General features: G+C 43.0%; 1 protein-coding gene across 2 annotated transcripts in view; it reads left to right on the top strand.

Moving 5' to 3' along the window:
• Positions 1-14,422, top strand: part of LOC141103547 (flavin-containing monooxygenase 3-like) — a 72,029-nt gene that overhangs the window by 27,007 nt on the left and 30,600 nt on the right. For both annotated transcript variants that reach the window (XM_073593245.1, XM_073593244.1), the window contains exons 2-4: positions 2,473-2,607; positions 3,031-3,219; positions 6,265-6,427. In XM_073593245.1, coding sequence (XP_073449346.1) covers positions 2,476-2,607; positions 3,031-3,219; positions 6,265-6,427 — 484 coding nt within the window. In that variant the 5' untranslated portion in view covers positions 2,473-2,475. The remainder of the gene's footprint in view (positions 1-2,472; positions 2,608-3,030; positions 3,220-6,264; positions 6,428-14,422) is intronic.

Here is a 14,422-nt window from a genome sequence, read left to right as displayed (position 1 = left end):
TGCTCAATTAGTTGGGATTGCTTCACTGCTCAGTGAGTGGTAGTGATGTGCAGTAACCTGTAGTGATATGCTGTAATCTCTAGCAGCCAATCAGTGAGAGGTAATGATGTGCTGTAACCCCCAGCAACCAATGAGTGAGCAGTAATGATGTACTGTAATCTCTAGCAATCAATCAGTGAGCGGTAATAATGCGCAGTAACCTCTAGCAACCAGTCTGTGAGCAGTAAGGAAAGGCTGTAACCTCTGGCAACCAATTGCTGCATGATCTGTTACAGTAAACAGATTTTGAGTGTACCTGCTATTTTTTTTGTATGTCTTGGAATGGAGGGGGCCCAAGAAAATGTTTTCCCAGGGTCCAATTAATATGGAGGATGGCCCTGCTGGCGGCTAGAAGGTTGCAATAGTGCACAATGACAACCTGTGGTTTTGTGTAACTAAAACACAGGCTTGATCCACCCAATGGTTTGTTTACAATTTTCAGGCAATTTTTAGGCCGCGGCACCCCTGAAGAAACCTGAAGGCACCCTGGTTGAAAAAGGCTGCTCCAGATTTTAAAGAAAAAACACTGCGCGAAGGACAGCAATAGACAAGCTGGCAAAAGTTCCATATCTTTAAAAACTTTTAATAAAAATAGATTTACTGTTTAAAATTATTATTAGATAGTTTTATTTTAAATACAATATAAAGAACAGGTCTGAAGCACTCTTATCTCAGCAAATTAGAACTAGACAGTAGCCAAAAACTGAAAAGCAATTTCAAATTTGGTTCAAACAGTAAAAAATTTGAATAGTTCCACTGTACTGTTTAAAAAAAGATGCCTTCATGGATATGCATAAAGATATGTATGTGGTTAAGTCTCACCTTGTCACCTTTTATAGACTGTTCCCTGAAACAAAAGCACTTGAAGGTGGGTATGTCTTAAGCAGGCCATACATTAGACAATTTTCTTTCCGGCAACCCAAATTGTTTGATTCCTCCAACACATTCAGGCCGGCTTCACACTGGTACGACAAACGCTCCGACATTGGGAGCACATGACATGTGAAAAGCAATGTTTTCCTATGAGAGCTGTCTTAACTGGTCCAACACAAGTCGGTCCGACTTTGAAAATGCTCCATGCACTACTTTGTTCTGACTGTGATCCTACTTCAGCCCATTGAATAGCACTGAAGTCGATTCAAAGTCGGATCGTGGTCTTAACTGATCCAACTTTGGCATGCGACTTGTTCCGGGCCCCCCACCCTATGTGGATGAGTATGGGGTACATTGTACCCCTATCCATTCACCTAAAAAAAAAAAAAGTGTCAAAAATTAAACACATTACACAGAGATCGGAGCTTCCTTAATAAATTACTTTAAAAACATGTGTAATGTGTTTTATTTTTTTAATTTTGACCCTTTTTTTAGGTGAATGGGTAGGGGTACAATGTACCCCATACTCATTCACATAGGGTGGGGGGCTGTAATCTGGGGGCCCCCTTGTTAAAGGGGGCTTCCAGATTCCGATAAGCTTCCCACCCGCAGACCCCGACAACCATTGGGCAGGGTTGTTGGAAGAGGCCCTTGTCCTCATCAAAATGGGGACAAGGTGCTTTCGGTGAGGGGGTTCCCCCTAAAATCTATGCCAGACCAAAGGGTCTGGTATGCTCTTGGAGGGGGAACCCATGCCGTTTTTTTTTGTTTTTATTTTTTTACATTCTGCATGGAGTTTCCCCTAAAGATTCAATTCATACCAGACTGAAGGGCCTGGTATTGTCAGGGATCAAAGTCGGATCCCTGTTCATTGAAATCGGACACATGTCGGACTTCAAGTTGTAGGGCAAAGTCAGATCCACAGTCATACAACGTGTCGTACCAGTATGAACCGGGCCTCAGGAAGGTTGCCACATCATCCCTTTAATCCAGGACACACATTAATTACACAGGTTCTGTGGCCAATTAAGGTGGTAATTAAACTCACTTGGTGCCTTATCTGCATTAAATCGGCCTCAGAACCTGTGTAATTCATATGTGTCCTGGATTAAAGGGATGATGTGACAAACCTAGCCTCAGGAGATTTCCTAGCCATCAAAATATGATTATTGTCCAGCTTCTATAGTCACTGGCAGTGATCAAATGGAAAAAAAAAAAAACAGGCTGGTTGTACTGAAGTCAATTGAGCAATCAACTTTAGTACAACCGGCCTGCCCATACATGGATCGAAATTTGGCTGAATCGTCCGAATTTCTATCCATCTATGGCCAGCTTTAACCCAAGCTCTGGTGCTCTGTTTGTAGAAATGAATAGTGGGTCCCATCCTGCAAGTGGTCATATTGATGTTGCTCACAGAACATTCCAACTTATTATACATGCAATAAGTAGTGGAGTGATATTTCACCCAACAGAATCCAACATCTGTGCATTTGAAGATTGCTATATCGCATGTAGCCAACAACTAACTGGATTTAATATGTTTTAAACTTCATATTCTAGAAAATGGCAAACACAGTGGTGGTAATTGGTGCTGGAATTAGTGGACTTGCTGCTCTCAAATGTAGCTTGGAAGTTGGTCTTCAAGCAATCTGCTTTGAAAAAAGTGACTGCGTTGGTGGACTATGGAAGTTTATGGTATGTTTTTATGATTGTAAAATGTCATGTGAGAAACTGGTAACTGATAATGTTTAAAGGCGTACTCACACTTCTCTGTGCATGCTATTGCATGTATTATGTTGTGTTTTTTCATGTGTTAAGGAATGTCACGTTAAGGCAGCCAATTTACTTTAAATAGGTCCAAAACGAGCCTTAACCTACAGAATTATTTGTGCTGGGAACCTAGCAAAACAGTTGGTGGAGGCAAGGTCCACTTTGGCACCTTTGTCTTAAGTGCTGGAAGCCATGGCCTAGTACTGACCCCGACTTTAACCCTTGGTAATAGCCTAGTTAAAACATTGAGTTAAGTTATTATATATATTTTTTTTCGTGTGACTTATGTAGTAATTACTTTTTTATTAAAGTATTTTGTCAGTTATAGTTTATCTGTATTCTACTTAGGATCAAGCAGAAGAGGGCCGAGCAAGCATTTACCGCTCTGTCTTCACTAATGCTTGTAAGGAAATGATGTGTTACCCAGACTTTCCTATACCTGATGAGTATCCTAACTTTATGCATAATGCTGTGTTCTTGGAATACTTGAAGCTATATGCCAAACATTTTGATTTACTGAGACACATTAAGTTTAAGGTAAGTGCTAGCAGAATGTAAGAGCAGTAGGCTGTTTGTTGTAGCTATGTATTTAATACTGCAATGAGTACAGATAATTGGTTTTAGAAGCTAACCCCAACATCTAACTCTAAAATAACTGTAATTTAAGTTTTGAATCAACTTTGGTGGTCTAAATCCCTCACTTTTTTTCCAACATCTTTTGGAAACAGCAATGGCAAGATCTCCTCATTTTCTAACCCTGGTCAACCCTGCCTAAAATCTTTCTCTTGACTTCCTTGTTTATAAAAAATACATTCAAAATCCAACAAGCAGAGTAACCACCTAATAATGCTGGTCTGGAAAATCAATTTCCCAGATATAAGAAAAGATACTAATGAACTGTAAACATTAAAAGGATTTAAGTATTGATGCACTCCAATCCAACACACATTTTAGAGGTAGAGGTGCATAATCTGTGGGTCAATACGTCAAATTAGTAATTGTATTATCAGTAATACATTAGTAAATGAGTAGTACATTTTTTGGAGTTCCTAGATTGAAAGTCTTCTACTGAGAAACAATTTAGGGTTCCTGAGTACTGCCAAGCTTAGAACTGTTTTTTAAAAACAGAGTTATTGACTGTTGTGGTCACAATGTAAATAAGGTTTCACAAACTCACTGTTGCAACTATTGCAGAAAACATTTTAATAAAACTTTGACTGCGATTAAAGTTCACCTGTAGGGTTTTATGACATCACTACCCTACCTTTCCACCTCGTCCAATCAGAGAAAGCTTTTATTCAAAAAAATGTAAAGCATTCCCTGAAAGGTGCATGTGCCAAATATCAGTGTTGAGAATGCATCAGTGCAGCTGCTCTGCATGGGACTCAGAAGCAACTGGAGATTACTGGAGTAGTGGTGTCTACTTCAATGATTTCCAGCTTCAAGGGGCATTGGCCAGGTATGGTATATGCATAGGTGTATTGGTCCAAGCTTGACCAATGTAACTAAATAAAAAAATATCCATACCTGGAATTCTTTTTTAAACAAACAATTCTTCCTTGTCACTGGAACAGGTGTCTCCAAAGGAAGATACAACCCTCCTCTATTGAAATAAATCATGATCATAATTTCATATTTCAGCAAATCTATTGAAATAAATTATGATCATGATTTATTTCAATAGATGCTTTTGACTGGCCTCTTCTGAAGAAGCTTTTGCTGCAAAACTAGTAAAGGATAAAGACGCATCATATCTGATACCCCATCTCAACACTGGGGGTCATTTCCATATGTTCAAGCAGTATATATGGCTGTAACTATTGACTGTATTTAACAATCATTGTCAATGTGTTTTTTTCCACAATGTTTTTATCCTTTATATTCTATAAAAGTTTATTTTTAAAAATATACATATACATTTTTGTTTATGTCCTTGAGGTACCGAGATCCAAATCTTTCTCTTTCTTGCCAGGGGCACTTCTGAGGTGACTCCAGGCTCCTTCAACTGTAAAATTTAGGATTTCCCCTCACTTTTTGATAGTCATCAGGACTAATGGAGGGATGAATTTGACCAACAGGGGAAAAAAACACTAAAAACATATTCTTTCAGACTACAAAAGTAAACATTTTGCCTTTACATATGTTTTAAACTAGTACTACCTTTAAAAAAGATTATAAATGGCTCTCCAATTTATCTCTATCGACCTAGAGCTGCAAAGGCCCATGGCCAAAGAATAGATGAAACTGTGTCAGTGCAGTAAAGGGCCAGGAACTAGAAAGCAGACCCAAGCTTATCTGAGGTCTGTGTGAGGTATTTACTATTACTATAAACAGGTGGGGAAGAATGGCATTCCCCAATGGTTTAGCACAAAGGTACACCTCTACTTTGGAATGTAAGGTTTTGGAAATCTTTAATAAACATTAGACAGTGCATTTCTAGTTAAAAAAAGATTTAGATTTTCAGTAGAAGAAAAATTAAACCTCAAAAAGCATATGTGAAACCATGCATGTAACTTTTGCAACATTATATGTGACCGTGTCGGTACCAGAAGAAAATATAGAAAAATTACAAGGGTATTACAAAAGACTATGTAAGTAAAACATAAAGTCAAATTCTATGTACACTTGGAATATACACCTAAAGAGAATGCAGAGGTATGGAGAGCAAATATCATTATTGCACTTATAATATGTTTTATAAAGAAGAGAGAAAAAAAAGACAAATGTACTAGTGGCCATAATATTATATTGAATCTGAAATATATGCATTTTCACAAATATGCACTTGTATGTAGTTATGTAAAAACTTACATTATTGGAGTTTCCTGCAATATGCAAAATATCACCTCCTCGCCACCTGTCAAATTCCTCGATAAAACATTGTGGGCTTGGATCGCTTTTCAGAGTCCTTACACCTAGAGTAAATGAGTTCCTATGGCAGGGATATGCAATTAGCGGAACTCCAGCTGTTGCAGAACTATAAGTCCCATGAGGCATAACAAGACTCTGACAGCCACAAGCATGACACGCAGAGGCATGATGGGAATTGTAGTTTTGCAACAGCTGGAGGTCCGTTAATTGCAAATTCCTGCCCTATAGCATTATTGTGCATTTTGAATCTGTTGCACAGGCATTCAAGACCCGTCAGGTAACACTCCTCAAATGCCCTGCAAGATGTCTTTTTTAATTTTTCACGAGGTTAAAATGGGATATGATCACTTTTTGCAATTTGCAAAAGCATCTTAAATGTGCTGTAAATGCCATATGGTGCAAGTATGGTACACTTACAATGGAAGAAGAGACGTTCCATGCCAAAAGCAAATAGTCTAAGATTGCTCTGTCTGATCACTGTTATATAGACAGGAAGCAGAGAAATATTCCCTGACCTCATGCTCTGACCTAGAGAAAGTAAGGGGAAATCTCCCAAATGGGGAAACAGACAACAATAAAAAGTTGAGAATTTTTTTTCTGAGTGTCTGGTTTGGGAGAATCATCCCTTCAGAAACTAGCTAAATTCTTTAAATTTGTTTTGCATTAAATAGTAATTTATACTGTGCATATTAATAATGATTTTCAATTTAGACAGCTGTGGTCAGTATACAGAAACGTCCAGATTTTGCAGTAACTGGAAAGTGGGATGTCATTACAGAACATGAAGGAAAACAGCAGTCAGCCATCTTTGATGCTGTACTCATCTGCACTGGTCACCATGTTTATCCTAATCTCCCTCTACATTCATTTCCTGGTATGTAATCATACTCAATTAACTTTTTAAAAAAAATGTAATAGTACAAAGTAATTTTCTTGTTATGTTATAATATTTGCAGTTGAGCATCTCTTTGGAGCTTTGAGAGTGTTGATAGAGTTGTTTTAAAGCATAACTCTACTTTTGTGGAAAAAAGCATTCCCCTCTGGGTGATCTATGTACATTGCAAGGATTATAACAAACTTTGTTGCAGATTCCTACTTTTTGTTTTTCTGAAGAAATTCATGTGTGTTTGTCTATGACCCTGTTCTGAGTGGGTCTAATGGGAGTGGTTTCATAATTAACTGTCAGGTGTGGAGCTACAGGGCACTAATGAGGAAATCTGCTGGGGCTGCATCCCTGTAGATGTGCTCATATTGAAAGTGTAGCGGTCACATATTAGCTTAATAATGCCTAATAGTGTTATGTTATATCTTATCCTCTGGTGCCATCTAGCGGCCAAAATATACAAGGACTGAATCTTTGATTTATTTCTATTATTATTATTCAAGTTGACCTGGAAGTCTTTTGTTTGTTTATATCTGGACATTAACTTAACCCACCCACAATGCTCGGTGACTCCCATGAACCTCAGGGAACAGAACTGCATTATGGGAAGATTATAAAAGGGCTGGGAGCGGCCATCTTAGGTCTCTTGGACACGCATGGCCAGCCTGGGAGGATCTGTGTGAGGTCTTCAGCACAGCACGCCTACCTCCACGGAACATCGATCCGAGCAGCGGTATTGTAACATCCCACAGAGCTGGACTGACGACGGGGCAAGACTCTGAAGGAGCCAGAGAAGCCTGTCATAGTCATCTGGGAGTTCCGGAGCATCTTGTGGGGAGGAGCGGAGCATCGCAGCAGTGTCGGCCAGCCGGAGACAGAACCCTGCATATCAGGACAGAGTCTTCTGACAACACTGTCCTGGTTGGGTGAGAGGGCTGTTGCCCACAAGTTCCTTGATGCACTTTTATACAGACGTGTACACAAGACAGAATTGCTGGGACCCATAGTCCCACAAGCAGATTCAAGAGGCATTAGTACTGAGTTCTTGGCATCAAAGGTAAAGTACCACGGCACCAGAGCCTGGCTATCATCTTTTCAGCATACTTTGATAAGGAATCATTAACCCTTGGATTACGAAATTACCTTGTTGCTAGCAGAAGAAAAGAAGATAAAGAAGGACTGTTCAGTAACACATAAGGCCTTGGGTTAATTTACTATATCAGGGTGGTGTGATATTATAGGAGGCAGCTCCCTAGTGTTGTATTATACTAAATCAAGTCAACATTTGATTTAGTATAGCTTTAAGCACGCAGGAAATAGGACAGTGCTTAGAGTGAGATACACTCACCCTGACGGTATCCTATTTACTTTGTTATACCTCTCATATATTACTTCAGACATTATACACCTGTATTGTACTTTTTGTAAAGTTTAGATGTCTGTCAGACTATGTTGGTCTAACAGTACAACCATTGTAGTTTAACCCTTCTAATACAACAACAGTAAATACGGTTATTATTTAAGTACAACTGTGTGAGTGTTGTTTTACTCTTCATCACCAGCCAAGAGGAGGGTAAGGTAACTACAAACAGGTATATTATATTGAGTATTGTGAACTTGCCTTTGTGATTTCGTTCTAACTGCACACTAGTACACCACAGCTGTGTCAGGGGGACTGAGACATTCAAGGGGGTATAAAGCAGAGTACAGGCCCAAATAACTCAGTAACTCCTTCAGGGGTCCGTGCTACATGTGGGGGCTCATCTGGGATCCTGTGACTCTGCAAGCAACCCCCCAGATACCCCTTGGCACCAGTATGGACCCTACCACTGTGGTCCAGTGGTGCGAAGCTGAAGGCGCACGCTCAGAAGCGAGCGTGGCAATTGAACTCCCTGGGGAAGGATGGGAGGAGAAACAGGTGAAAGAAGTGGTGCAGGTACTATCCCCAGAGAGGAAGGCCTGAGTGATAGCTGTGAGGCCAGACCATGGGACCTCCTGCACTTATGCCTTACTGGAATGGAGGAAGGGTGTCCCTGAAAATTTCCAAACTTAACAATGTGAAATGGTCTGACAGAACCAAATTCTGTCTGACACACCCAGAGAGGCCAGGTGAGAACCCTACCAAATCCATTCAAATGAAATCAGTCAAGGCAAAAGTTCTCTCCCGGTCACATCTGACCACAGTTGAACCGGAGCTCTTTACAGCATTAGGGAACTTTGTGGCAAAATGTCAGAAGGGCAACCTCACATATCCTGGAAATGCATACCAGAAACTTAGCATTTTCTCTGGAAGACAGCCTGTACCCCTAGAGGAAAACAACATTGAGGAGTGGTTGGAGCAAACCACTCAAGCCGTAGATGAATGGGACGTGCCAGAAGCGCACAAGAAACAGAGGATCGCAGAGAGCTTAAAAGGACCTGCTTCAGAAGCCATCCGGAATTTGAAGCTCAGCAAGCAAGATTGCGTGGCTCAGGACTACTTAGACATCTTACAGGATGTGTTTGGATGGACAGAGAAGGTTTCTGACCTGATCTACCAGCTGGAACACTTATCAGAGTGAAGGAGAGAAGCTATCAGAGTATATAAGGCGTTTGGATAGGATCATACACCAGATCTTGTTAAAATAAAGGATTAGACCCTTGGAAGGTGGATGAAGTCCGAGCCAAACAAGTCCTGAGGGGTGCCCAGCCATTGGACCCCATAATGCTCCAGTTAAGAACCCGTCAATGGTGGCATCCTGAAGTACCCGGACCTGATCCGAATTGTGCGGGAAGAAGAAGCCATCCTGGAGAAGAAGAAAGAAAAAATCCAAAGGCCAAAATCAGTCGTTGGAGTTAGGACGGCTAGTGCCACTAATGGCGACCCTCAGATCAAACTTCTTCAGATACAGGTGGCACAGTTGATGGAGATGATGTCCCTGTTGACTGCCAAGCATGTCACTCCACCTGATGGAGGAGATCAAGCACCCAAAGAACTGTTAAGCCCCACAGTTGTGGAAAAGCCCAAGTCCTGTTTCAATTGTGGAGGAGTTGGACATTACAGGCGGGTATGCCCAAGCCCAAAAACAGAAACAAAATTCCAACGGCTGGCGGAAAACTTCAGAGGGCCCCAGTGAAGGAGTCAACTGGGTGCCCTACTACAGTAGTCAACTCCAAACCGACCTGTACACCCCAGACCTCTGCAATCACAGCTAGACCAAAACGGAAGAAAAGGAACCCACGGAAGCCAAGTGCGAAAGTACAAGTCACAAAGCAGACAAAGAGTGCCACTCCCCATTGTTTCCCTCGCAAGCTAGTGGGACCTTCCCCGACTGTCACCATCCAGATAGAAGGGATATACACTAAAGCCCTGTTGGACACTGGAGTTCAAGTGACTCTGTTATACAGGGACTTTTACGAGAAATATCTCAAACATCTCCCATTGCAAAAGCTAGAAGAGCTGGAGATATGGGGCCTAGGGACCCAGAATTTCCCCTATGACGGCTTCCTACTTATTAAACTTACCTTCGACCGGAGTATGGCAGGGGAGGCTGAAACCTTTCATACCTTGGCAGTGGTGTGTCCTCGCCCTCCAGGGGCTGACAGAAGTTCCCTCGTTATTGGGACCAATAACTGATCTGGTATGAAGACTGCTTACACCACTATTGCAGGAGAAAAACACACCAGCCAAGGGTGTACACCCCATGTTAACACAGGTGTACCAGGATCTTGTACAGGAACAGAAGGCCCCACCAGAAGGAATAGGAAAAGTCTGGCGTCTGGACAAGAGTGAAAAGCTGGTACAACCGGGTGAAGTAGTCTGCCTAAAAGCCTCTATCAAGTTAAGTTGGAGACAGCCTGGTCCCTTCATCGTCCTTGAGACGGACAGGCAGAAAGAAGGCAAGGGCCTGGAAGTTATCCCTGAAGTGTTGTCAACCAAGGCGCTGAAGAGATGTAAAGGAAGAGTCTCGGTCAGTGTTCGCAACACAACAGCCTTACCTGTAAAGGTACCTGCCCGGATGCTGCTGGGGCAAGTCAGCCAAGCAACCCCAGCCTCACCATGTGGCATCATGGGAGAACAGGAGGGAGAGATTCCTGAGGAAGAGTTCTACCCAAAGAATACACCTCTCACCCCTGCCTGAATGGAGAGAGCGAAGGATCAGCTCCTGAGATGGAGGACTGCCTTCTCAAAAAGTGAGTTTGATGTGGGGCTTGCAAAGAGTAGCGAACACAAAAGCCGCCTAGAAGACAAACCCTTCCGAGAGAGGGTAAGGCGGATCCCGTTGGGAGATCTGGAAGATCTACAGGAACAGCTAGCTGAGCTGAAGAGGACGGGGATTATTCGAGAGTCCGAGTCCATATGCCTCTCCCATAGTGGTCGTAAGGAAAAAGAATGGCTCTCTGCGATTATGTGTTGATTACAGGACACTAAATCGGAGGACCATCCCAGATCAGTACACCACACCTCGGATAGAGGATGCCCTACAGAGTTTAACAGGAGCAAAGTGGTTCAGTGTGCTAGATCTCAAGAGTGGGTACTATCAGATCCCCATGTGCCCTAAAGATAGAGAGAAGACCGCTTTTATCACTCCTGTGGGATTTTTCGAGTTTAATCGAATGCCTCAAGGTCTGTCTGGAGCTCCAGCCACCTTCCAGCGATTAATGGAAAAGACAGTGGGTGATATGAACCTGATCGAGGTGTTGGTCTATTTAGACGATGTCATAATGTTTGGCAGAACACTGGAGGAGCACGAAGAGCGCCTGGAGAAGGTCTTGAAGAGACTTCATGACGAAGGCCTGAAGCTCTTCTTGGAGAAGTGCCATTTCTACCAACCCTCGGTGAACTACTTGGGCCACATTGTATCCGCTGAAGGAGTGGCAACCGACCCGCAGAAATTGGAGGCCGTTACCTCCTGGCCTAGACCAACTAACGTGACTGAGCTTAGATCCTTTCTGGGATTCTGTTCTTATTACAGAAGGTTTGTGGAAGGGTTTGCTAAGATAGCCCACGCACTCACCGAGCTGTTGAAGAATCAAGATGGAATTGGCTCACTTAACCCACTTACTTACCTACTTACCACAGCCAAGTTGGATGCTACTGGCCATAGGTGGTTGGCTGGACTCTCAGCGTTCACATTCAGCTTAAAATACAGACCAGGAATAGGAAATAGAGATGCTGATGCATTATCAAGATGACCCCTCACTGTTCCCAAAGTCAAGAAGAAGAATGGACTCCACTCACCCCGGAGGGAGTGAGGGCCATTTGTGATGGAGCACAACAGCAAACTAAAGGTGGAGCTAGAGCAGAAGAAGTTGGAGTATCTGCTGCAGGAGTGCGTAAGTGTTACTGTGATGTCACCCAAATTGCAGAGGAAGTTTTACCAAAGCTGTCCAGGAGGGATCTTCGATTAGATCAACAGGGAGACCCAATTTGTAGCCTGGCACTGATGGCTTTGGAGGGAAAAAACCCCGACCTACTTCTCAAGAGCACTGTAAAGGAAGCTCGAGTTCTACACAGAGTGGGATCGGCTACAGCTCAAACAAGGGGTGGTCTACCGAAGGGGCCCATCTGACAATGGTGAAGAAAAGTGACAACTGTTCTTACCGGAGAAGTACCGAGAGAAGGTACTGATCGCTCTACATGACCACCACGGGCATATGGGAGCAGAAAGGACTTTCCAGCTGGTGAAGGACAGGTTCTACTGGCCCTATATGAGAACTGAAGTGGAGGGCTATTGTCACGCATGTCTCCGATGTATACAGAGGAAGACCTTGCCACAGAAAGCTGCCCCAATGGGCCATTTGGAGAGCCAAAGACCGATGGAGTTGGTCTGTATAGTTTTCCTGTGTGTGGAATCTGCCTTAAGTGGAAAAGAGAACATTCTTGTAGTGACAGATCACTTCACCCGATATGCTCAAGCTTATCCCACTAACGATCAACAGGCCTGTAGCGAAAGTTTTGGTAGAGAAGTTCTCTGTCCATTATGGTCTGCCACAACAAATTCATTCCGATCAAGGGAGAGATTTCGAAAGTACCCTGATTCAAAAGCTGTTGGATCTCTTAGGTATTCGGAAATCTAGAACCACTCCATACCATCCACAGGGTGATCCTCAGCCAGAGATATTTAACAGGACTCTTCTAAATATGTTGGGAACCCTGACAGCAAAAACCACACTGGAGCAGGCACATCACTGCACTAGTACATGCATATAACAGTACAAAATGTGATGTAACAGGGTATTTCCCCTACCGACTAATGTTTGGAAGAGAAGCTAGACTACCAGTGGACTTGGCCTTTGGAACCAGTCTGGATCATACCTCAGCGATTTCTCACAAAGGATATGTGGATAGGTTGAGGAAGAGTTTGAAGACCGCTTATGACAAAGCTCAAGTCACTTCAGATCGCAGAGGATCCAGAAACAAAAAGAACTTTGATCTCAAAGTGAGGGTTCAAGATTTACAACCTGGCGACCGAGTCCTGTTAAGGAATCTGGGTATATCGGGAAAGCACAAGCTGGCGGACAGATGGAAGTCACAGCCCTTCGTTATATGTAAACGACTTCCAGGGCTTCCAGTATATGATATTCGGCCAGAAGGAAGCTCTGGGCCAATAAAGACTTGGCATCGTAATCACCTCCTGCCTCTCACGGAGCAATCAGAATTGCTGCACAGGAAGAGCTACCATCCACCTCCACTGTTGTGCACAGACCAGTAACCAGACTTAGCCCTGAACTTTCTGATACTGAAAATGAGGGAGAGGAGATAGAGATAAGCTGGTTATGGCCATCTGAGGTAGAAGAAGCTGAAATGGACTTCTCATTCCAAGCAGGGGGAGAAGACAGTGGAATACTTAGACCGGAAGCTCCTGAATTTATACCTAAAAATGGGTTAAGAGAAGATTCAGGAGAGTCCTCATGTTTTACCCGAAATAACTTGAGGAGATCTAAGTGCTCATTATGAACCACCAGAAGAAGATGGAATTGAGGAACATACACACTTATCTGTAACGCCAAAAGCACAAAGGACCAAAAGAGTCATTCGTCCCACAAAGAGACTGACTTATCAAACATTGGGCGAGTGTTCTGAAGGAGTTAACTTTACTGCCAGGAGAAACCCTGAAAGGCCTGATACTCCTGCTGTTGACCCAAAACACCAAAACCCAGTCTCGTCCACTGACACACCTGTACACGACATTGGAGTGTCAGCTGTAAATGTACAGGACAGCTCCCCATCATGTGAAAATTGGTGGGAAGCTCCTCTGTCAGTTTTGTATAATCGAATAAAAACCAAAACATGTTACAGAAACAAAATCTTACCTCTCTTTGGGGACCAAAGAGTTCAAGCAGGGGGAGTGTGTAGCGGTCACTTAGCTTAATAATGCCTAATAGTGTTATGTTATATCTTATCCTCTGGCGCCATCTAGCGGCCAAAATATACAAGGACTGAATCTTTGTTTTATTTCTATTATTATTATTCAAGTTCACCTGGAAGTCTTTTGTTTGTTTATATCTGGACATTAACTTAACCCACCCACAATGCTCGGTGACTCCCATGAACCTCAGGGAACAGAACTGCATTGTGGGAAGATTATAAAAGGGCTGGGAGCGGCCATCTTAGGTCTCTTGGACACGCATGGCCAGCCTGGGAGGATCTGTGTGAGGTCTCCAGCACAACGCGGCCTACCTCCACGGAACAGCGATCCGAGCAGTGGTATTGTGACATCCCACAGTGCTGGACTGACGACGGGGCAAGACTGGGAAGGAGCCAGAGGAGCCTGTCGTAGTCATCTGGGAGTTCCGGAGCGTCTTGTGGAGAGGAACGGAGCATCGCAGCAGTATTGGCTGCGATGGCTTTGTGATTTTGTTCTAACTGCACACTAGTACACCACAGCTGTGTCAGGTGGACTGAGACATTCAAGGGGGTATAAAGCAGAGTACAAGCCCAAATAACTCAGCAGCTCCTTCGGGGGTCCGTGCTACAAAAGTAGCTCTCAAAAAAATGACATT

The sequence above is a fragment of the Aquarana catesbeiana genome, linkage group LG07 (genome assembly GCF_042186555.1).
Source record: "Aquarana catesbeiana isolate 2022-GZ linkage group LG07, ASM4218655v1, whole genome shotgun sequence".
NCBI lineage: Eukaryota > Metazoa > Chordata > Amphibia > Anura > Ranidae > Aquarana > Aquarana catesbeiana.
This window is presented reverse-complemented; position numbering and strand designations above follow the sequence as displayed.